This window comes from Mastigoproctus giganteus, chromosome 7 (assembly GCF_048544385.1).
Source record: "Mastigoproctus giganteus isolate SK-2022 chromosome 7, ASM4854438v1, whole genome shotgun sequence".
Classification (NCBI taxonomy): Eukaryota; Metazoa; Arthropoda; class Arachnida; order Uropygi; family Thelyphonidae; genus Mastigoproctus; species Mastigoproctus giganteus.
Window position 1 is genome coordinate 71,692,499 of NC_143581.1, and position 24,039 is coordinate 71,716,537.

The 24,039-nt window shown below is 38.3% G+C and overlaps 1 protein-coding gene across 5 annotated transcripts in view; it reads left to right on the forward strand.

Annotated features, from left to right (window-relative positions):
- Positions 1 to 24,039, forward strand: part of LOC150082988 (uncharacterized) — a 1,785,507-nt gene that overhangs the window by 1,129,843 nt on the left and 631,625 nt on the right. For all 5 annotated transcript variants that reach the window (XM_090377722.1, XM_090377724.1, XM_090377725.1 and 2 more), the window contains one exon: positions 18,925 to 19,064. In XM_090377722.1, the coding sequence (XP_090233848.1) occupies positions 18,925 to 19,064 (140 nt within the window). The remainder of the gene's footprint in view (positions 1 to 18,924; positions 19,065 to 24,039) is intronic.

Below are 24,039 nucleotides of genomic sequence, written 5' to 3' on the forward strand. Positions count from 1 at the left end.
AAAAAAAAACAAGACACAAGGGGGGATGGAGGTTATGCTCTTAGTTAAGAAGAACATAAAGTCTAAGGCAGTGCACTTGTTGACATGAGTGACCAGTGCAGTGTTGAGTCAGTTTGGTGTGATGTAAACACTGGAAAAACAAATAGGCTCAATGACTGTAATGAATACAATAAACAACTTTACAGAGAAATAGAGTGGGCCAGTAAATCTGAATATCTTATAATGGAGGATTTTAACTTTCCACATATAGTAGTAGTGGCATGTAATGCAAGAAAGCATGTTTATGAGCTTATGCAGCAACAGCAAAAAAAAAAAAAAAAAATCATACCATTCCCTCCAAATGCCTGTCCAGTTCCTCTTTAAATTTATTCAACCTATCAACTTCCACAACGACAGATCGAAGTTTGTTCAAGCAATTAACCACCCGCTGGCTAAAGGCAAATTTCCGCACATCTATTCTACATCTGTTTTTTCTTAATTTGAATTTATGCCCCCTTAGGTTCATAATCTGAACAAGTGGAAGGATCCCATCAGAATTCAGCGTGCTCAACCCATTCAAGGTCTTATACACCTCAATCAGATCACCGCGCAGGTGCCTAGTCTCCAGCCACTGAAATTTGCAGAACTTAAGCCTCTCTTGGTAAGAGGATCCCTTCATTCCCATCACCAATCTTGACAAAACCCCATTACCTGCCCTGGCAGCCTGTCTGCATTGTCAGAAAACTTCGGCGCCTCCGTAGCCAGGTGGGCAGGAGCAGCAGTGCGTAGCACATGCTTCTTGATTAGACCGGGGTTTGAGCCCGACAGTGAGCCACCGAATACGGAGGATGCGGAAAAGTCAGGAAATGACCACCGCATATCCCCAAAGAAATATGGCCCTAGTTGCTAGTGCTCCTAAATAATAACAACATCAGAAAACTTCATATCTGCCGCACAATTACTCCGAGGTCTTTTTCATTTTCTACCACCTTAAGTGTAGTACCACACAGTTGGTACATTTCTCTGGGGTTACTTCTACCCATATGCAGTACTTTGCATTTGTCAAGGTTAAATTTCAGTTGCCACTTCTTAGACCATCTGCCCAAATTATCTAGATCCTGTTGCAGTAGCACACTGCCATTACTGTCATTAACAGCCCTGCCAACCTTTGTATCATCTGCAAACTTCTACATTAAGCCTGATATACCTTCATCAATATCATTGAAAAATATACAAAACAACAGTGGACCCAACACTGAACCCTATGGGACTCCACTAATAACATTAGTCCACGAAGAGCAGTACCCATTGATTACCACACTCTGTCTTCTCCCACTCAACCATCCTTTTATCCATTGTAGCAACTTACACTTAATACCATTCTGCTCCAATTTGTACAATAGTCTTTCATGCGCAACAGTGTCAAAAGCTTTCCTGAAATCCAAATATATGATATCAAAATTATTTTTTGCATCCAGTTCCTTTGTAACCACATCATAATATCCTATCAAATTTGTCAGACAAGACTTTCCCTTAACAGATCCATGCTGTGTCTGAATTATTGCTCCAGTCTTGTCTAGATGACCCTGCAATGCATCTTTAACCAGTGACTCCAGTATTTTACCCGGAGTAGAAGTTAAACTAACTGGTCTGTAATTACTCGTGTCACCCTTCAATCCACCTTTGTGAATTGAGGATACATTTGCACATCTCCAGTCCATGGGAACTGCCCCTGAGTCCAAGGATGCTCTCACAATTATGGCTAAGGGTTTGCTTAGTTGCTTTGCCGCCTCCTTTAATATAACTGGATAGATCCCTTCCACCCCAGGTGCTTTTCTTATGTTTAACTTCAACAATTTCTCCTCCACTTTGCTCTCAGTTATTACAAAATCATCAAGTATCCTAGTTCAAAATTTGAAAACCTCCTGCCATATTCAAACCTTAATAATTCCTCATGTGTGAATGTAGATGCAAAAACTCATTCAGTTTGTTTGCTATCTGAGCAGTATCATCAACAGTTGAACCTTCGATGTCAAGTGGACCAATCAGATTCATCCCCTTCCTTTTAGAGTTTATATAAGTAAAGAAATCATTGCTGTTTTTCTTAGCATCTTTTACCAAGGATTTCTCGTAATCTGCCTTCGCCTGCCTAACCTCCTTTGTGACCTGATTACATAGGTTATATCTGCCATAGGCTTCTGAGTCGCTTGATAATTTATATGTTTTTCATCTCTGTTACGAGTCTCATTAGTTCATTTGATAACCATTTAGGCCTCAACCTTGAACAATATTTCTTAATAGGTATGAAACTTTTACTAGCATCCACAATTAATTTCTTGAATGCTTTCCACTTAGAATTTACTGTTGGTAACATCGTCAGTTTATCCCACTGTACAGAATTTAAAAACTTTCTGAAACCACTGTACTCACCTTTACGGAAGCAAAAACCCTTTCCTTTACCCTTGATGGTAATTATATCTTTAAGTAAATCCCACATCAGTACACTGTGATCACTGCCACCTAGTGGTTCCTTTATCTGCAAATTCTTAATACACGAATGATCACTGCTGATAACCAGATCAAGAGTATTACTGTCTTTGGTTGCCTCTCGAACATGCTGTTGCAGAAAACAATCATCCAATAAATCCACAAAAGTCTGACTAATATTGACAGGAATGTTTGGGTTGATCACTCACACACTAGCATTAGCATTAGCAAGGGCACATGATGCAAAAAGCAAGCTTATATAGCATCAGCCAAAAAAAAAAAAAAAAAAAACCCCTTATTTCACTCATCCCCTCGCTCCAAATGTTTGTCAAGTTCTGACTTGAATCTATTAAGCTATCAACTTCTACAACTACAGATGGAAGTTTGTTCCAACAATCAACCACCCACTGGTTAAAGGCAAACTTCTGCACATCTATCCTACAACTGTTTTTCCTCAATTCGAATTTATGCCCTCTTAGGCGATTATTCTGAGCAATAATTTTTTTGGATTTATTGGTTGATTGTTTTCTGCAGCAGCATGTTCGAGAGACAACCAGAGAGAGTAATACTCTTGATCTGGTTATCAGCAGTGATCATTCGTGTATTAAGAATTTGCAGATAAAGGAACCACTAGGTGGCAGTGGTCACAGTGTACTGATTTGGGATTTACTTAAAGATATAATTACCATCAGGGGTAAAGGAAAGGGTTTTTGCTTCCGTAAAGGTGAGTACAGTGGTCTCAGACAGTTTTTAAATTCTGGACAGTGGGATCAACTGACGATGTTACCAACAGTAAATTCTAAGTGGGAAGCATTCAAGGAATTAAATCGTAGATGCTACTAAAAGTTTCCTACCTATTAAGAAATATTAGCATTAGCATTAATAGAGGCATATGATGCAAGAAAGCAAGCTTATGCAGCATCAGCCAAAAAAAAAAAAAAAAAACCCTTCCACTTCACCCCTCCCGTTCATTCGAAATACCTGTCCAGCTGAGCCTTAAATTTATTTAGGCTATCAACTTTAACAACAAGGGATGGAAGTCTATTCCAACAACCAACTACCCGCTGACTAAAGGCAAATTTCCACACATCCATCCTACATCTGTCTTTCCTCAATTTGAATTTATGCCCTCTCAGGTGATTATTCTGAGCAAAAGGCAGTATCCCATCAGATCAGATCACTATCAGATCACCTCGCCGGTGCCTAGTCTCCAGACACTGTAATTTGCAAAACTTAAGCCTTTCTTCGTAAGAGCAACCCTTTGTTCCATTCACTAACCTTGTTGCCCTTCTCAGTACTCGTTCCAGCAGCTCTACATTCTTCTTGAAATGAGGCCTCCAGACCTGTATACAGTACTCAAGGTGCGGCCTGACCATCGACTTATACAAGGGAATAATCACCTCATTATTCCTGCTAGAAAAATTCCTGTATATCATTGATAAGACACCATGAGCTATTCTTACAGCCCGTCTGCACTGCTCAGAGAACTGCATATCTGCATGCACAATTACCCCCAGGTCCTTTTCATCCTCTACCACTTTCATTCTTTCCACAGAGCTGATATGTTGCTCTGGGGTTGCTGTTTCCCATATGCAGTACTTTACATTTGTGAATGTTAAACTTCATTTGCAGCCGACCGGGCTAGCCGAGTGGGTAAAGAACCTGCCCGGCAACCCAAAGGTCGCGGGTTCGATTCCCGCCTCGGGCTTGGATCAAAGTACTGCAAAAACCTTGGGAGGTGCAATATGGCCACAGAAGCCGATGCGCCAACAACTACCAAATCAAAAAAAAAAAAAAAAAAAAAAAAAAAAAAACTTCATTTGCCACCTCTCAGCATATCTGCTCAACCTTTCCAGATCCTGTTGCAGCATCATAGCGTCAGTAGTGTCCCTAACAACCCTGCCAACCTTTGTATCGACTGCAAACTTGTACATTAAGCTTGACATACCATCATCAATATTATTTATAAATACAGAAAACAACAATGGACCCAACACTGAACCCTGAGGGACTCCACTAATAACATTAGTCCACGACGAGCACTGTCCATTAATTACCACTCTCTGTCTTCTGCCACTCAACCATCCCTTCATCCATAGCAACAATTTGCCACCAATGCCACACTGCTCCAATTTGTGCAGCAGTCTTCCATGTGCAACAGTATCAAAAGCCTTTCTAAGATCCAAATATATAATATCAAAGTTATTCCCTGCATCCAATTCTTTTGTGACTACATCATAGTATCCAATCGAATTGGTCAGGCAAGACCTTCCCTTAACAAAACCATGCTGTGTCTGAGCTATAACTGAATTCTTGTCAAGATGATCCTGCAGTGCTTCTTTAACCAGTGCTTCCATTAATTTTCCTGGAACAGAAGTTAAACTCACAGGTCGATAATTACTTTGTCAGCCTTTGATCCTCCTTTGTGAATTGTGGTTACATTTGCACATCTCCAGTCTGTGGGTACCTCCCCTGAGTCCAAGGAAGCTCTCATAATTATGGCTAATGGATTGCTTACTTCCTCTGCTGCCTCCTTTAATATAACTGGATAGATCCCATCCACCCCAGGTGCCTTTCTTGTGTTTTTCTTCAACAATTTCTCCTCAACTTTACTCTCAGTTATTACAAGATTCTCTAGCTTACTGCTAGAGTTGAATACACCTCTGGCTTTCCCCTCGCTAAATAACTCCTCATGTGTGAATGTTGATGCAAAATATTCATTTAGTTTGTTAGCTACCTGAGCAGGATCATCAACAGTTGATCCATCGATATTAAGAGGTCCAATCTGATTCATCCCCTTCCTTCTAGAGTTTACATAAGTAAAGAACTCTTTGCTGTTTTTCTTTGCATCCCTTGCCAAAGATTTCTCGTAATCTGCCTTCGCCTGCCTAACCTCCTTTGTAACGGTTACAGATCAATTTGTATCCATCATAGGCTTCTGTGTCATGTGTTAATTTGTATGTATCCCATGCATGTTTCTTCTCTGCCATATGCCTCATCAGTTCATCTGACATCCATTTAGGCCTAAACCTTGAACAATATTTCTTGGTTGGTATGTAAAGCCTAGTAGCTTCCAAGATAAGTTCTTTGAATGCTTCCCATTTTGCATTTGCTGTTGGTAACATCATCAGTTGGTTCCACTGTATAGAATATAAATACTGTCTCAGTCCATCGTAGTCGCCTTTACGAAAGCAATAACCCTTAATTTACCCCTAATGGTAGTTACCTCTTTGAGTAAATCCCACTTCAGCACACTGTGATCACTGCCACCTAGTGGTTCATTTATCTGCAGATTCTTAATGCATGAAGAATCACTGCTGATAATCAAATCAAGAGTATTCCTCCCTCTAGTTGCCTCCCGAACATGCTGATGTAGAAAACAATCATCCAATAAATCCACAAAAGCCTTGCTAGTGTGTGAGTGACCAAGCCACAAATTCCAGTCAATATCTGGGAAATTAAATTTGTTCAAGGTTTAGGCCTAAATGGTTATCAAATGAACTAATGAGACTCATGACAGAGAAGAAAAATGCATAGGATGTATATAAATTATGAAGCGACTCAGAAACCTATGGCAGATATAAGCTAGTCTGTAATCAGGTCACAAAGGAGCTTAGGCAGGCGAAGGCAGATTATGAGAAATCTTTGGCAAAAGATGCTAAGAAAAACAGCAAGGATTTCTTTACTTATATAAACTCTAAAAGGAAGGGGTTGTTGTTGTTTGTTTGTTTTTTTAGGAGCATTAGCAACTAAGGCCATATTGCTCCGGGGATATGCGGTGGTCATTCCCTGACCTTTCCGCATCCTCCATATTTGTTGGTCACAGGCTCGAACCCCGGTCTAATCAAGAAGCACGTGCTACACACTGCTGCTCCTTCCCACCTGGCTACGGAGGCGCCTAAAAGGAAGGGGATGAATCTGATTGGTCCACTTGATATCGATGGTTTCCCTGTCGATGATCCTGCTCAGATAGCAAACAAACTGAATGAGTATTTTGCATCTACATTCACACATGAGGAGTTAAGGTTTGAAAATGACAGAAGGTTATCAAATTGTAGCAGGGTGCTTAATGGTTTTGTAATAACTGAGAGCAAAGTGGAGGAGAAATTGTTTAAGTTAAACATAAGAAAGTCACCTGGGGTGGATGGGATCTATCCAGTTATATTAAAGGAGGCGGCAAAGCAACTAAGCAAACCCTTAGCCATAATAATGAGAGCATACTTGGACTCAAGGGAGGTCCCCATGGACTGGAGATGTGCAAATGTATCCCCAATTCACAAAGGGGGATCGAAGGGTGACACAAGTAATTACAGACCAGTTAGTTTAACTTCTGTTCCGTGTAAAATAATGGAGTAACTGGTTAAATAGGAAGAATCCCACTGTCTGCACTGGGGTGGATGGGATCTATCCAGTTATATTAAAGGAGGCGGCAAAGCAACTAAGCAAACCCTTAGCCATAATAATGAGAGCATACTTGGACTCAAGGGAGGTCCCCATGGACTGGAGATGTGCAAATGTATCCCCAATTCATAAAGGGGGATCAAAGGGTGACACAAGTAATTACAGACCAGTTAGTTTAACTTCTGTTCCGTGTAAAATAATGGAGTAACTGGTTAAATAGGAAGAATCCCATCAGCATTGAGCATGCTCAAACCATTCAAGGCTTTATATATCTCAATCAGATCACCTCGCAGGTGCCTAGTCTCCAGACACTGTTATTTGCAAAACTTAAGCCTTTCTTCATAAGAGCAACCCTTTGTTCTGTTCACCAATCTTGTTGCTCTTCTCTGTTCATGTTCCAACAGCTCTCAATCCTTCTTAAAATGAGGCCTCCAGACCTGTATGCAGTACTCAAGGTGTGGCCTGACCATTGCCTTATACAAGGGGATAATCACCTCCTTATCCCTGCTAGAAAAATTCCTGTATATCATTGACAAGACACCATGAGCTATTCTTGCAGACTGTCTGCACTGCTCAGAAAACTTCATATCTGCCTGCACAATTACCCCCATGTCGTTTTCATTCTCTACCACTGTCAGTCTGGTATCCAATCTATTTCACTGCATGAAATCTTACCTGGAAAACCGAAGAATCACTGTCAGCACTCCCTTTACCTCTGTATCCAGACCGGTTTGCAGGGGCTGCCCCCCAGGGATCCGTCCTGGGGCCATTCCTGTGGAACCTGATGCTTGATGAGTTTTTAAATCTGGATGTTCCAAATGTCATTACACAGGCATATGCTGATGATCTGATTATGATGCTTCAAGCAGACAGCAGGGCTCAACTGGAGGCCATAGGCAATCAGGCCACACACATGCTAAAGGATTGGGCCAAGAAGAATCTTCTAACGATCTCATCCTAAAAAACAAACTCAATACTCCTCAGGGGTGCCCTTGACCCTGGTAGACCTCCACTAATCAAAATAAATGGAGCGACCATCAAACTCAAACAGGAACTAAAATACTTAGGAATAATACTAGACTGAAACTTGAATTTCACATCTCATCTCTGTTATCTCAGAATGAAAACAAGGAGGCTCTCGGCTCTGATAACCAAAATCTCCAGGAGGGACTGATGACTAAAGAAGAGGGCCCTCTCCCTTCTATACAAAGCTCTCTTCATCCCTATCCTTGCCTATGGTGCAGGCGCCTGGTATCAGAAAGCAAACACAGCAGTCAACAAGAAAAAGCTGGAGTCGATCCACCGATCCATACTATTGACAACTAGAGCCTGCTGCACAGTGAGCACCCATGCGCTTCAGGTCCTGGCGGGCTTCCTTCCCCTGGACCTGGAGATTGTGCACTGTGGGCTACTACACCAACATTCGAAAGGAAGAACTACAACTTATCTAGGTTACACAACAGATCCACAGAAAAGTAAATCCTCAGAAAATAAGAGGTTAACGGAACATCTGCAATCTATCTGGCAAAATAGATGGAATCTTACCACAAAAGGGCAAGTCACCAAAAAATTTATATGCGATGTCAGCAGGGTATATCCTATTTCTCCATCCTGGTTTTCCCCTGGCTTGCACACCACCTTCCTTCTTACAGGACACGGCTCCCTCAGAGGGAAACTCCCCAGCTCGTGGAGTTTCCCTCAGAATGAAACTCCACTAGCTGGGAATCTCCGACAACCCGAGCTTTAACTGCGGTCAGGAGGAAACCTGGGAACATCTTATCCATGACTGTGACAACTATGAGGACCTCAGATGTCAGCTTTATACATGCCTCAACTCCTTGCTATAAAACCGAGAAGAAATAATATTGCAAGATAATTACCGGGCTTTCACTGTCTTTGCCCGCAAACTCTTTGAAAGACAAAGATCCTTGCCACATCATCACTAACCTATGAAAACACAGACATAACTACCTGAGATGACTGCAAAACCCTGAACTAGTGACCACCTGAAGCAGATACAACACATGAACGTAACAAACTGGACCTGACTTCTGGACTTGGACCTCCACCAGACCAATGCAAAGACGAAGATTGCAACTTGGACTCGGACCTCGAAGATTGCATCTTATGATGCCATACAGCCATATAGCGCCCTGGCTCTGTCTAGCCTGCTTTTTACTCCTCTTTCCCAGAAGGGGGGGGACAGCCTGCTGTCTCCTCCCCCTCCTGTCACCCCTCTTTCTCCTCTGGTAGGGCATGGGATGCCCCACTATTTCAACAGGGGTCATCTTCCCTATAGACCCCTTCCTTCCAATTTCCAACCTCCCCAGTCTTCCACCTCCCCTCCCATCTCTTTCCCCTTACAACAGCGCCTGCCCCACACGTACAAATTTAAAACACCAAAATTCATGCCCGACCTATTAGGAAATCTTATCACCTCCAGCACTTATCCCTTATAGCCCCTCTAAGCAGTGCATAATGTACCATCTGTGCCCAAAAGAAAAGAAGAATTTTAATTTTAATTATTATTATTTTTTAATTATTATTTTTTTTAATTATTATTTTTTTTAATTATTATTTTATTTAATTTATTTATTATTATTTATTTTTAATTTATTTATTTTATTTATTTATTTATTTATTTATTATTTATTTATTTATTTATTATTTATTTTTAATTTATTTATTATTTATTTTTAATTTATTTATTTTATTTATTTATTTATTTATTATTATTTATTTTTAATTTATTTATTTTATTTATTTATTTTTAATTTATTTATTTTATTTATTTATTTTTATTTTTTATTTTTTATTTTTTTAAGGTCCTAGCCACTGAAATCTCAGGAAAATAGGTGGTAGGACCTGCCAGAGCAAACATTAAGGGAACACCTGGCTGGCCTCCACGTGGTGGAGTACGTAAACGACAGGTCCCATCTGGGGCCTGGCGGCTAACAAACCAGAGGAACAAGGGGCACAACATATTACACAACACATGACCCACACACTTTTAAACCTCTGGCCTTGACAGCGTACTGTCCTCAATACAAATAACATACGAGGAGATGGGGTAAATCCCTGGTGCCGTTAGACCCAAAAATACTCTGTACTCTGTCAGTGTGGTACCACAGAGTTGATACGTCACTCTAGGATTACTGCTTCCCATATGCAGCACTTTACATTTGTCAATGTTAAACTTCATTTGCTACCACTTGTTCAACTTTTCTAAATCCTGTTACAGCAGTGTACTGTTATTAGTGTCTTTAACAACCCTGCCAACCTTTGTATCGTCTGTAAACTTGGACATTAAGACTGATATATCATCATCAATATCATTTATAAATGCAGAAAACAACAATGGACCCAACACTGAACCCTGAGGGTCTCCACTAATAACATTAGCCCATGAAGAGCAGTGTCCATTGATTCCCACTCTCTGTCTTCTCCCACTCAAATAACCCTTTATCTATATCAGCAATTTGACTCCAGTGCCACACTGCTCCAATTTGTGCAGCAGTCTTACATGTGCAAAAGTATCAAAGGCCTTTCTAAGATCCAAATATATGATATCAAATTTATTCTTTGCATCCAGTTCCTTTGTGATTACATCATTGTAGCCAATCAAATTAGTCAGACAAGACTTCCCCTTAACAAACCCATGCTGTGTCCGAGCTATAACTGAAGTCTTATCTAGATGATCCTGCAATGCTTCTTTAACCAGTGCCACCATTAATTTCCCTGGAACAGAAGTTAAACTAATAGGTCTGTAATTACCTGTGTCTCCCTTTGATCCTCCTTTGTGGATTGGGGTCACATTTGCACATCTCCAGTCCATAGGTACCCCCCCCCTCCCTGAGTCCAGGGAAGCTCTCATAATTATGGCTAAGGGTTTGCTTACTTCCTTTGCCGCCTTCTTTAATATAACTAGATAGATTCCATCCACCCCACGTACCTTTCTTATGTTTATCTTCAACAATTTCTCCTCCAATTTACTCTCAGTTATTACAAGATTATCTAGCTTACTGCAGAGTTAAATTCACCTCTGGTATTCCCCTCCCTGAATAACTCCTCATGTGTGAATATAGAAATAAAATATTCATTTAGTTTGTTAGCTACCTAAGCAGGATCATCAGCAGTTGAACCATCGATATCAAGTGGACCAATCTGATTCATCCCCTTCCTTCTAGAGTTTACATAAGTAAAGAACTCTTTGCAGTTTTTCTTTGCATCCTTTGCCAAAGATTTCTCGTAATCTGCCACTAGCAAGACCTTTGTGGATTTATTGGGTGACTGATTTCTACAGCAACATTGTTAGACAGGCAACAAGAGAGTCAACTGCAGATTCTATATGCATTAAGAATCTGCAGATAAAAGAACCACTAGGTACCAGTGTTCGCAGTATATCGATTGGGATTTACTTAAATGTAGCTGCCATCAAGGGTAAAGGGAAGGGTTTTTGCTTTCATAAAGGAGACTACAGTGGTCTCGGATAGTTTTTAAATTCTGTACAGTGGGACAAACTAATGATGTTACTAAAAACAAATTCTAAATGGGAAGTAATCATAAAGTTACTAGGCTTTTCATACTGACTAGGAAATGCTGTTCAAAGTTTAAACCTAAATGGATGTCAGATAAACTAATGAGACTTGTGGCAAAGAATAAAAATGCATGGAATGCAAAAATTATCAGGCAACACAGAAGCCTATGGTAGATATAAGCTAGTCTGTAATCAAATCACTAAGGAGTTTAGGCAAGTGAAGGCAGATTGTGAGGAAGTTTTTGGAATTCACACATGAGGAATTCTCTATGGCAGTGGAGGCCAGAATATTGTCATACTGTAACGAGAAGCTAAAATGACTGTGATAACTGAGAGGAAAGTGGCAGAGAAATTGAAGTTAAATATAAGAAAGGCACCTGAGGTGGATGGGATCTATCCAATTATATTAATGGAGGCAGCAGAGGAGGTAAGCAAACCCTTAATCATAATTATGAGAGCCTCCTTGGATTCAGGAGAGGTCCCCACGGACTGGGGATGTGCGAATGTACCCCCAATTCACAAACGAAGATCAAAGGGTGATATGAGTAATTACAGACCTGTTTAACTTCTGTTCCAGGGAAAATAATGGAAGCACTGGTTAAAGAAGTAATGCAGTATCATCTAGACAAGAGTGCAGTTATAGTTCAGACACAGCATGGGTTTATTGAGGAGAAATCTTGTCTGACCAATTTGATTAGATGATTACAAAGGAACTGGATGCAAAAAATAACTTTGATATCATATACTTAGATTTCAGGAAAGCTTTTGATACTGTTGCACATAAAGTATTGCTGTAAAAATTGGAACAGCCTCACATTCCATTTGCAATAATGGCAATTTGCTGCTATGGATAAAGGGATAGGTGAGTGAGAGAATATAGAGTGTGGTAATCAGTGGACTAACGTCATTAGTGTAATCCTACAGGGTTTGATGTTGAGCCCATTGTTGTTTTCTTTATTCATTAGTGATATTGATGAAGGCATATCAGGCTTAATGTTCAAGTTTGCAGATGATACAAAGGTTGGCAGGGTTGTTAATGAGTATAGTGACAGTATGCTACTGCAGCAGGATATAGAAAAGTTAGGAAAATGGGGTGAGAAGTGGTAACTGAAGATTAATATTGACAAATGCAAAGTGCTGCATATGGATAGCTGTAACATACCAACTGTGTGATACTAATGACCAGGATGCCGCTGCAACAGGAGTGGCATAGTGTCACTACCCTCAGTGTAGTGGAAAATGAAAAAGAACCTGTGGCTAATTGTGCAGTCATATATGAAGTTCTCTGAGCATTGCAAAGACAGGCTCCCAGGACAGCTCGTGCAGTTTTGTCAATGATATACAAGAATTTTGCTAGCAGGGATAAGGAGGTGATTATGCTATTGCATAAGGCCACATCTTGAGTACTGCATACACCTCTGGAGACCTCATTTCAGGAATGATTTAGAGCTGATGAAGTGAGTATAGAGTAGTGCAACCAGATTGCTGAGGGAAGCAAAGGGGTGTGTGCTTGCCAAGAAAGGCTTTAGTTCTTCAAATTGCAACATCTGGAACATCCTTAAACACCTCAGTCAGAAGTGATCTGACTGAGGTGTTTAAGGGTTTGAACAAACTCAATTCTGTTGAGATTCTTCCTCTGGCTGAGATTGTTGCACTTGAGGGGACATAAATTCAAATTGATGAAGGATGGTTTCATAATAAATGTATGTAAATTTGGCTTTATCCATCAAGTGGTTGTTTGCTGGAAGAAACTTCTGTCTGTCCTAGAAGTTGATAGCTTAAATAAAGCAAGGAAGATGTAGACAAACTTTTGGAGGGAATGGATGGGTAAAATGGGAAGTGTTTTTTTTTTTTTTTCCCTGATGCTGTATAAGCTTGACTATAAAAATAATCAGAAGTAGATAGTCCCTTCTAATTATAAAATTATTTTTTTATATTAATTTACTTAATTTTACTTTCAGTTCTGTTCTGCAGCATATTTTGATGCTCTTTATCTTTGATTCTAATTAAATAAATAAAAATGTTATCATGTGTTTTACCATTTTACTATTGTATTTTGCTAGTCTTTACTTATATACTCTGGTTTACTACATTCCAACTTGCAGCTTAATAGTAAATACACTTTTTTTTACAATTTTTAATATTAGTCACTGTATTTTCAAAAAACCAAACAGTATTCCATTATTTTTTTCAATATAAATGTTTATAGTAAGGATGACCCCCCCCCCCGATCCATAAATTGTATGATGGCTGTGGTTCTGACTGATGAGAAAGGTATTGGATTGCCATCGTTGCACAATAAAATTTCAGAGTAAAGATGCAAATACATTATCTAAATAATACATATGTCTTAATGTTTCACAAAATGAATGTGAAAAATTTGTAACTGACACAAAATTCTCATTTAGGAAAAATCTTCATTCTGCATAAATAAAATACATACAATAAAGTAGGTAGTCCAAATTATAATGGGTCTGATTGAGCGAAGTTCCAGTTATTGAGGCTATCATGTGCTGACACAAAAACTAGAAGTACGAAATGTATGCCTCCCTTACCAAAAAAAAAAAAAAAATGTGGATGTGTTTGCAAGGGAAAAAATAATATATTAAAATATAAAATATTAAATATATAATAATAATAATAATATAACAATTAATAATATGCCAGCGGGTGGTTGGTTGGTGGAACAGACTTCCATCCCTTGTGGTGGAGGTTGATAGCCTAAATAAGTTTAAGGCTCAGCTGGACAGGTATTTTGAACGAACAGAGGGGTGAAGTGGAAGTGGGTTTTTTTTTGGCTGATGCTGCATAAGCTTGCTTTCTTGCATCAAATGCCTCTACTAATGCTAATGCTAATGCTAACTAATGACATGCAGGAACTATAGGGCAAGTCAAATATGTGTACTGATGTATCCCTGTGTTTGACCACTTTGCTATGGTGATCATTTAAAATATTTATTTGAAAGTTTCTAACAAGCACTTGTTACTACATAACTTTGCCCAGAATTATATTACATTTTTTACCTTGATGGAGATGAGAGATCATAAAAAAAATCGCTCTTCACATAAAAAAGTTTTTTTTATGCTGAAAACTATGCAGTATGTTTTCCTTTATATACTGCTAATTGCAAGCATGCCATTGGTTTGTCATCACCAGACAAGGACTTCTCAACAGTAAGAATATTTTTAGTTTTTTCTCTTTTGTTGTTCGTTTCATTTCTTTTTGCACTTTTTGGGATTGCAAGAAAGAGACAAAAACATTTCAACAGATGTGTGGGTATTTCATTCTGTGCTCTTATACAAATTTCACACATTTTGTCTTGTCATAACCATATAGAGGGAAAATTAATTCACCAGTAATTTTGACCTTTGGAGTGTCTTTTATTACACAATTTCAGCAGTTGCTTTTCTTGTTTTAGATAATGTTTTTAGTAGAATTATTTGTCCAGTGCCAATAGCTTTAGAGGCCAGCCCTGTTATCCATCTTCCTTTTACACTGACAGTTAATTTTTATTATTATTATTATTATTTTTCCATTGACAGTTTTATTTCTGAACATCCCACCCGCTGGTTACTCAGGAATTCACAAGTCTATTTCTATTAAAAATTTATGTAGTTCATCTTATGTTATATACTGATTTTTTTATTGCTTTTTTATTGAATTTTTTTTGCCTTTCCTTCTTAAGAATTATTTTCTGTTCCAATTTTCTACATAAGATGATGAATATAACAATCAGGGTTTACAGGTTTAGTTATTAATTTATTTATTTTTTATTTCATGTGTTTTTCCTCCTCTTCAAAAATAATGTTGTCTGCCAAAATATTTGTTCCAGCATTCTGATTAATTAAGTACTTTGCACAGTTGTGGTTTCCATACCATAGGACAGGGGTCAGCAACCTTTTTGAGGGAAGAGCCATTTTTGATCTAATTAAAAAAAAAAAGAGAGAACCGAAGAGCTGCACTTCGGCTCAAGCTGGGAGGGAGGGATTGGGGAGTTTTTTAAGAAATTAAATAGAGTGGGAAGGTTTTTTTTTTTTAAATATATATTTTGAAATATTATTTATTAAACATTTCTAATTAATGTGACTTTTGCTGCTGAACTTCTTGAGCAAGTCTCTCAACATCAGGGAGGAAGTATGCTGTAATTTTTATCTTTAAGCATGCTGAGAGACTCATTGTTCAGATGGTTTCTTGATTTATTTTTAATAAAGTTCATGTTCAAAAATGTTTGCCCGCAGAAATTCGTCGAACTAAAAACTGAGAGAAGTCCAAACGCAAATATTTTCAAATTTATATACATGTCCCGTAAGCTACATCATGCATTGAACACAATTTGGTCTTCTTTTTCAACTCATTTATCGGTATCCATTTATGTAAAATTGCAAGGGCAGCCTTTTGCCTCTCCAAATTCTCAATTTCAGTTTTAAGGCATATTAGTCTTGCACTCCCCAAGAGCCGCAGTTACATGCTCAAAGAGCCGCAGTTTGCCATAGGACAACAGCCTTAGCTCTATAATGAGTTTAGAGGTTACTGAAATAACATATATCCTGTCCCTTGTTTTTTTGGATTGTGGTTCCTGGTTTATTTTATTTTCCTTCTTTATTTTATTTAATTTTGATTATAATTTTTATCCATTATATTTGTGTTTTATTTCCAAAGTCTAGCAAATTGGGCACAAGAGCATCATAGCAAGCTTTTATAATACCTTTGTAAATGCTCATATTGCCCTGTATTCTACACTAAATCACACTGAGATCTTAAAAAAGAAAAAAAATATATATATACATATATATATATATTTTTTTTTCTTTTCTTTTTTAAGGTCTCAGTGTGATTTAGTATAGAATAAATACATTTATAATTGCTGTACATTGCACTCTTCACATACATATTTTAAGAAGGACAGAAGCCAGATGGATTCTGTAAACTGCTACTTAGTGAGGCAAAATTCATCTAACATCCATTTAGGCCTAAATGGATGTCAGATGAATTAATAAGGCTCGTGGCAGGCAACACAGAAGTCTATGGCAGATATAAGTTTAGTCTGTAATCAAGTCACAAAGGAGGTTAGGCAGGCAAAGGCAGATTACGAGAAATCTTTGGCAAAGGATGCAAAGAAAAACAAAACAGCAAATAGTTCTTTACTTATGCAAACTCTAAAAAGAAAGGGATGAACTAGATTGGTCTACTTAACACAGATGGTTCGACTACTGACAATCCTGCTCAGGTAGCTGATAAACTGAATGAGTATTTTGCAGCTATATTCACACATGTGGAGTTATTCAATGAGGGGAATGCCAGAAGTTTATCAAACTCTAACAGAGAGCTAAGTGATTTTGTAATAACTGAGAGCAAAGTGGAGGAGAAATTGTTGAAGGTAAACATATGGAAGGCACCTTGGGTGGTTGGGATCTATCCAGTTATATTAAAGGAGGCAGCAAAGGAAGTAAGGAAACCCTATAATTATGAGAGCTTCCTTGGACTCAGGGGAGGACTCCATGGACTGGAGGTGTGCATATGTATCCCCAATTCACAAAGGGGGGGTTCAAAAGGTGACACAAGTAACTATAGACCTATTAGTTTAACTTGTGTTCTGGAGAAAATAATGGAGTCACTGGTTAAAGAAGCATTGCATGATCATCCAGACAAGACTGCAGTAATAGGTAAGACACAGCATGGGTTTGTTAAAGGGAGCTCTTGTCTGACTAATTTGACTGGATACTGTTTTGTGAACACAAAGGAACTGGATGCAAAAAATAATTCTGATGTCATATACTTGGATTTCAGGAAAGCTTTTGATACCGTTGCACATGGAAGACTGCTATACAAATTGGAGCAGAATGGCATTGAGGGAAAATTGCTAAAATAAATAAAAGGGATGGTTGAGTGGGAGATGACAGAAAGTGGTTATCAATGGACACTGCTCTTCATGGACTAACATTATTAGTGGAGTTCTCCAGGGTTTAGTGCTGAGACCATCGTTGTTTTGTGTATTCATCAATGATATTGATGAAGGTATATCATGCGTAATGTCCACGTTTGCAGATGATACAAAGGTTGGTAGGGTTGTGAATGACAGTAAAGACAGTATGCTACTGCAACAGGAACTAGATAAGTTGGGAAAATGGGCAGAGAAATGGCAACTGAAGTTTAACATTGACAAATGTAAAGTACTGCATATGGGTAGCAGTAACCCAAGATAAAAAACATACCAATTGCATAGTACTACACTCAGGTTGTGAATGAAACAGACCTTGGGGGTAATTGTGCAGTCAGATATGAAGTTTGCTGAGCAGTGCAGACAGATTGCTAGAGCAGGTCATGGAGACTTGTCAATGATATCTAGGATTTTGCTAGCAGGGACAAGGAAGTGATTATCCCGCTGTAGAAGGCAATGGTCAGGCCAGACCTTGAGTACTGTGTACAGGTCTGGAGGTGTCATTTTAGGAAGGATGTAGAGTTGGGAAGGGCAACAAGATTGGTGATGGGCACAAAGGGGTGCTCTTACCAAGAAAGTCTTAAGTTCTGAAAATTGCAGCGCCTTGAGAGAGTAGGCACCTGTGAGGTGATCTGATTGAGGTGTATAAGGCCTTGAATGGATTGAGCAAGCTGAATGCTGATGGGATTCTTCCTCTTACTGATTACAAACCTAAGTGGGCATAGATTCTAATTGAGGAAAGACAGTTGTAGAATAGATGTGCGGAAACTTGCCTTTATCCAGTGGGTAGTTGATTGCTGAAACAGACTTCCATCTTCTGTTGTGGAAGTTAAATAACTTAAATAAATTTAAGGCTGAGCTGGACAGGCATTTGGAGTGAATGGATGGATGAAATGAGAGGTTTTTTTTTTTTTTTTTGATTGATACTGTACAAGCTTGATTTCTTGCTTGTATGCCTCAACTAATGATAATACTAAAAAAAATATGCAAAGAATTAGTAATGAGTGGCTTACACAGATATATTTTTCTATTTTCCAATTTTTTTTTTATTAGTAATACTACTCTAGCATAACTACTCAGAAGTAATAGAGGTCACATTCCAAGGAATAAGGTTTCTACATTTTTGATGATTAAATTGAAAATATTTATGCTAAGCAATATCAGTGACAGACCAATATCACTATATCACTATCACTAATATCACAATAAGAAAGCCATGAATACTGCATGCATGCACCACAATAAAATCACAAACTTGGCAAACTTCAGTATACCATAAAGAATGGCCAGTTTGACGCATATCGTATATCAGAAGGATTGCTAACTTGATGTACTTTGTGTATCATAGAGAACTGCTTACCAAATATTGTTTTTTGTTCTTTTTCTCTTTTTGTTTTTGTGCAGTTCCACCTTGATCTAATCAAAGTAAAATGAACACCTAACACACAAAGCTGGCTAATTCACTTACTTTTTTTTAAATCCATTACCATGTACAACATTATTAAACATAATAAATTGAAACTCATTCTCATTTGAAGAAAAAAAAAAAAAATACTATTTCATTATTTCTGTCCCTCTTAGGTGATTTTTGCAGCAATGGCTATGAACAAGTAATGAAAATGACAGGTGGGCCTATTGTGTGGAATTTTTTGAAGCCTATTCTTCGTGGTAAAATTCTTTATTCACCAACAAATGAATGGACCCAGATGATTATAAAACAGGTGCAATCATTTCTTTATTTTTTATTATAAAAATTATATATTATTTAACGATATGTCATTATCATTCTAACTAATGTCTTAACTGATACAGAGTAAGTTGTGAAAAATTATTTTTGCAGTTTATTTTGTATTATTTTTCTTATATTAAAAAATTAAATTATAATGTTAAGATTATTTTTAACTTGTGAGCAGATGTCATAGATTTCATAATGTTAATTGGTATGTAGGTAAATTTTTGAAATTTAAATTTATTGTATGCTATTTATGAAATTCTTGATTAACTTTTTTATGACTAATAATGAAACAAACACCTTGCAGATAAAAAGTACCTCTACAAGTTTTATAGTTGTGTAAGGAGGGGGGATATCTTAATTTATAAGTGGTTACCCTGGCTGATGTTCACACCCAATTTTTGAAAGTTTATAACAGCAGTAAATAGAGATTTCTCTCTGAAGGTTGTGTTTTTTTTTTTTTTTCTTATCAATTTATACTAATTTTTTGTCCTCGCCTTTTTCGCATTATATATATATATGAGGTCAGCATTTTTTTACAGTTTTGGCATGAAATTTTTACAGTCAGATGCCCTTCCTGACGCTGACCCTCACCATTTATCCAGGCTGGGGATATGCAGTGGTCATTCCCTGACCTTCTGCATCCACTGTATTTGGTGGTCATGGGCTTGAACCCCAGTCTAATCAAGAAGCTTGTGCTACGCACTGCTGCTCCTGCCCACTTGGCTACGGAGGCACCATCCAATTTATACTAATATACTAAATAATTAAATCAAAAATAGCAGTAGTTCTTTTTAAATTTTTTTCAAAAAACGTTCGTAACATCATCCCAGTCACCTTCAGAAGCTACAATGTGACTGTAAATATTAATTTCTTGCTGATTTTTTCTGTCTGTTGTTTTTTTTTTTTTTTTTTGGAAATGTACATGTGAAATTTTTTCCTTGTTTATAAAATATATTAGTGAATTTATTAGTAAACCTACACTTTCCAGTGAAAACTTTATGACCTACCTTATAGAGTCCATGGTGAGGCCTCTTAATGTTTCAGGAGGTACGTTGTATCATGTCTCCCAGGATAGATCTATGATAGTTGATGGGGAGGGGATCTTTCATGGAATTCTGGGGTACTTAGAGAGAGAGAGGGGGGAGTGATGGGGGGAGAAGTCCATAGTGAAGGATCCAAACACCAGATCGATCCAAGTAATTTCAAAGATGTTTCATGGAATTCATATCCAGTGACCTGGAAATGTTTGGTTTCAAACCCAAACACAAGATCAATCCAAGTAATTCCAAAGATGTTTCATGGAATTCATATCCAACAACCTAGAAATGTTTGGTTTCATACCAATTAAGAAACACTGTTTAAGGTTTAGGCCTAAATGATGTCAGATGACCTAGTAAGACTTGTGGCAGAGAAGAAAAATGCATGGGATGCATATAAATTATCAGGAGACACAGATGATTCTGGTAGATATAAGATAGGCTGTAATCAAGTGGCAAAGGACGTTAAATAAGCAAAGTCAGATTATGAAAATGATGTCAGATGACCTTTGACAAAATCTCTGACAAAGTCTCTGAAAAAATCTTTGACAAAGGATGCAAAGAAAAATAGCAAAAACTTCTTTAATTATGTAAATTCTAGAAGGAAGGGGATAAATCAGATTGTCCACTTGACATCGATAGTTCAATTGTTGATGCACCTGCTGAGGGTGAATGAGAATTTTGCATCTACATTCATAAATGAGGAGTTATTGGGAGGTGAATGCCAGAAGTTTAGCATTAGCATTAGTCAATCTAAAAGTATTAGCATTAGCATTAGTAGAGGCATACAATGCAAGAAAGCAAGTTTATGCAGCATCAGCCAAAAAATAAAAAAATAAATAATAAATAAATCGCTCCCATTTCACCCCTCGCTTCATTCAAAACTGTCCAGCTCAGCCTTAAATTTATTTAGGCTATCAACTTCCACAACTAAAGATGGAAGTCTGTTCCAACAATCAACTGCCTGCTGCACTGAAGAAACAAGTGCTTGCACCAGAAAAAATTGTAACTGTGTCATTAGGGATTAAAAGTGATGCACCCCTGATTTAGGCCCCAAATTAGAATAATCACAAGTTTATCAAACTCTGGCAGGGAGCTAAATGATTTTGTAATAATTGAGAGCAAACTGGAGGAGAAATTGTTGACATTGAACATAAGAGAGGCACCTGGGGGGGATAGGATCTATCCAGTTATATTAAAGGAAGCAGCAAAGGAAATAACCAAACCCATAACCATAATTATGAAAGCTTCCTTGGACTCAAGGGAGGTCCCTATGGACTGGAGATGTGCAAATGTGTCCCCAATTCACAAAGGGGGTTCAAAGGGTGACGTAAGTAATTACAAACCTTTGGTTTAACTTGTGTTCGAGGGAAATTAATAGAGGCACTGGTTAAGGAAGCAATGCAGGATCATCTAGACAAGACTGCAGTTATAGTTCAGACACGGCATGGGTTTGTTAATTGGTCTTGTCTGACCAATTTGATTGGATACTATGATGTGGTCACAAAGGAACTGGATGAAAAAATAATTTTGATATCATATACTTGGATTTTAGCAAAGCTTTTTGTACTGTGGCACATGGACTACTATAGAAATTTGCCCTTAATGCCATATTGCTCAAGTTTTGAGCAATATGGCATTAAGGGCAAATTTCTATAATGGATAAAAATATGGTTGAGTGGGAGAAGACAGAGAGTGGTAATAAATGGAAACTGCTCTTCGTGGACTAATGTTATTAGTGAAGTCCCCCAGGATTTGGTTTAGGGGCCTATTGTTGTTTTCTGTATTTATCAGTGATATTGATGAAGGTATATCAGGTTTAATGTCTGCAGATGATACGAAGTTTGCAGATGATACAAAGGTTCATGGGTTGTTAATGACAATAATGATAGTACGGTTATGCAACAGGGTCTGGAAAAGTTGAGCAGATGGGCTGAGAGGTGGCAAATGAAGTTTAACATTGACAAATGTAAAGTATCAACTGGGTGGTACAACACTCAGAGTAGTGGAGAATGAAAAGGACTTGGGGGTAATTGTGCAGTCTGATATTAAGTTTTCTGAGCAGTGCAGACAGGCAGCAAAAGTAGCTAATGTTGTCTTATCAGTGATATACAGGAATTTTTCTAGCAGGGATAAGGAGGTGATTGTCATCTTGTACACCTTGAGTACTATATACATGTCTGGAGGCTTTATTTTAGGAAAGATTAACATTGACAAATGAAAGTTTAACATTGACAAATGTAAAGTATCAACTGGGTGGTACAACACTCAGAGTAGTGGAGAATGAAAAGGACTTGGGGGTAATTGTGCAGTCTGATATTAAGTTTTCTGAGCAGTGCAGACAGGCAGCAAAAGTAGCTAATGTTGTCTTATCAGTGATATACAGGAATTTTTCTAGCAGGGATAAGGAGGTGATTGTCATCTTGTACACCTTGAGTACTATATACATGTCTGGAGGCTTTATTTTAGGAAAGATGTAGAGCTGCTGGAATGAGTACAGAGAAGGGCAACGAGATTCGTGAGTGGAACAAAGGGTTGATATGACCAAGACAGGCTTAAGTTCTGCAAATTGCGGCTTATGGAGACTAGCCGCCTGCGAGGTGATCTAATTGATGTGTATAAGGCCTTGAATGGTTTGAACAAGCTCAATGCTGAAGGGATTAGCATTAGTATTAGTGCCGCCTCTGTAGCCAGGTGGGCAGGAGCAGCAGTGCGTAGCACACGCTTCTTGATTAGACCGGGGTTTGAGCCCGTGACCACCAAATACGGAGGATGCAGAAAGGTCAGGGAATGACCACCACATATCCCCGGAGCAATATGGCCTTAGTTGCTAATGCTCCTAAAAACCAAATAACAAACAACAAACAATTAGTATTAGTAGAAGCATATGATGCAAGAAAGCAAGCTTATGCAGCATCAGCGCCAAAAAAAAAAAAAAAAATCCTCCCATTTCACCCACTCCATTCATTCCAAATGCCTGTCCACCTCAGCCTCCAATTTATTTAGGCTATCAACTTCCACAACAAAAGATGGAAGTCTGTTCCACCAATCAACCACCCACTGGCTAAAGGCACTTCTTCTGCACATCCATTCTATAACTGTCTTTTCTCAATTTGAATCTATGTCCCCCTCAGGTTCTTAATCTGAGCAAGAGGAAGAATCCCATCAACATTCAGTTTGCTCAACCCATTCAAGGCCTTATACACCTCAATCAAATCACCTCGCAGGTGCCTACTCTCCAGGTGCTGCAATTTGCAGAACTTAAGCCTTTCTTCGTAAGAGCATCCCTTTGTTCCCCTCACCAATCTTGTTGCCCTTCTTTGTACCCATTCTAGCAACTCTACATCCTTCCTAAAATGAGGCCTCCAGGCCTGTACATAGTACTCTAGGTATGGCCTAACCATTGACTTGTACAATGGGATAATTATTTCCCTGTCCCTGCTAGTAAAATTCCTATATATCATTGACAAGACTCCATGACCTGCCCTGGCCGCCTGTCTGCACTGCTCAGCAAACTTCATATTTGACTGCACAATTATCCCCAGGTCTTTTCACTGTCCACTTACCTGAGTGTACTACCATACAGTTGGTACGTTTCTCTTGGGTTATTGCTACCCATATGCAGCAATAACCCAAGAGAAACGTACCAGAGGATTCTTCCTCTTGTTCAGATTACTCACTTCAGGGGACATAAATTCATATTAAGGAACGACAATTATAGAATAGGTGTGCCGAAATTTGCTTTTAGCCAGCGGGTGGTTGATAGTTGGAACAAACTTCCATCTGTTGTAGTTGAGACCAACAACTTAAATGAGTTCAAGGCAGAACTGGACAAACATTTGGAGTGAGTGAATGGGTGAAATAAGATGAGTTTTTTTTTTGGCAGATGCTATATAAACTTGCCTTCTTGCATCATATGCCTCT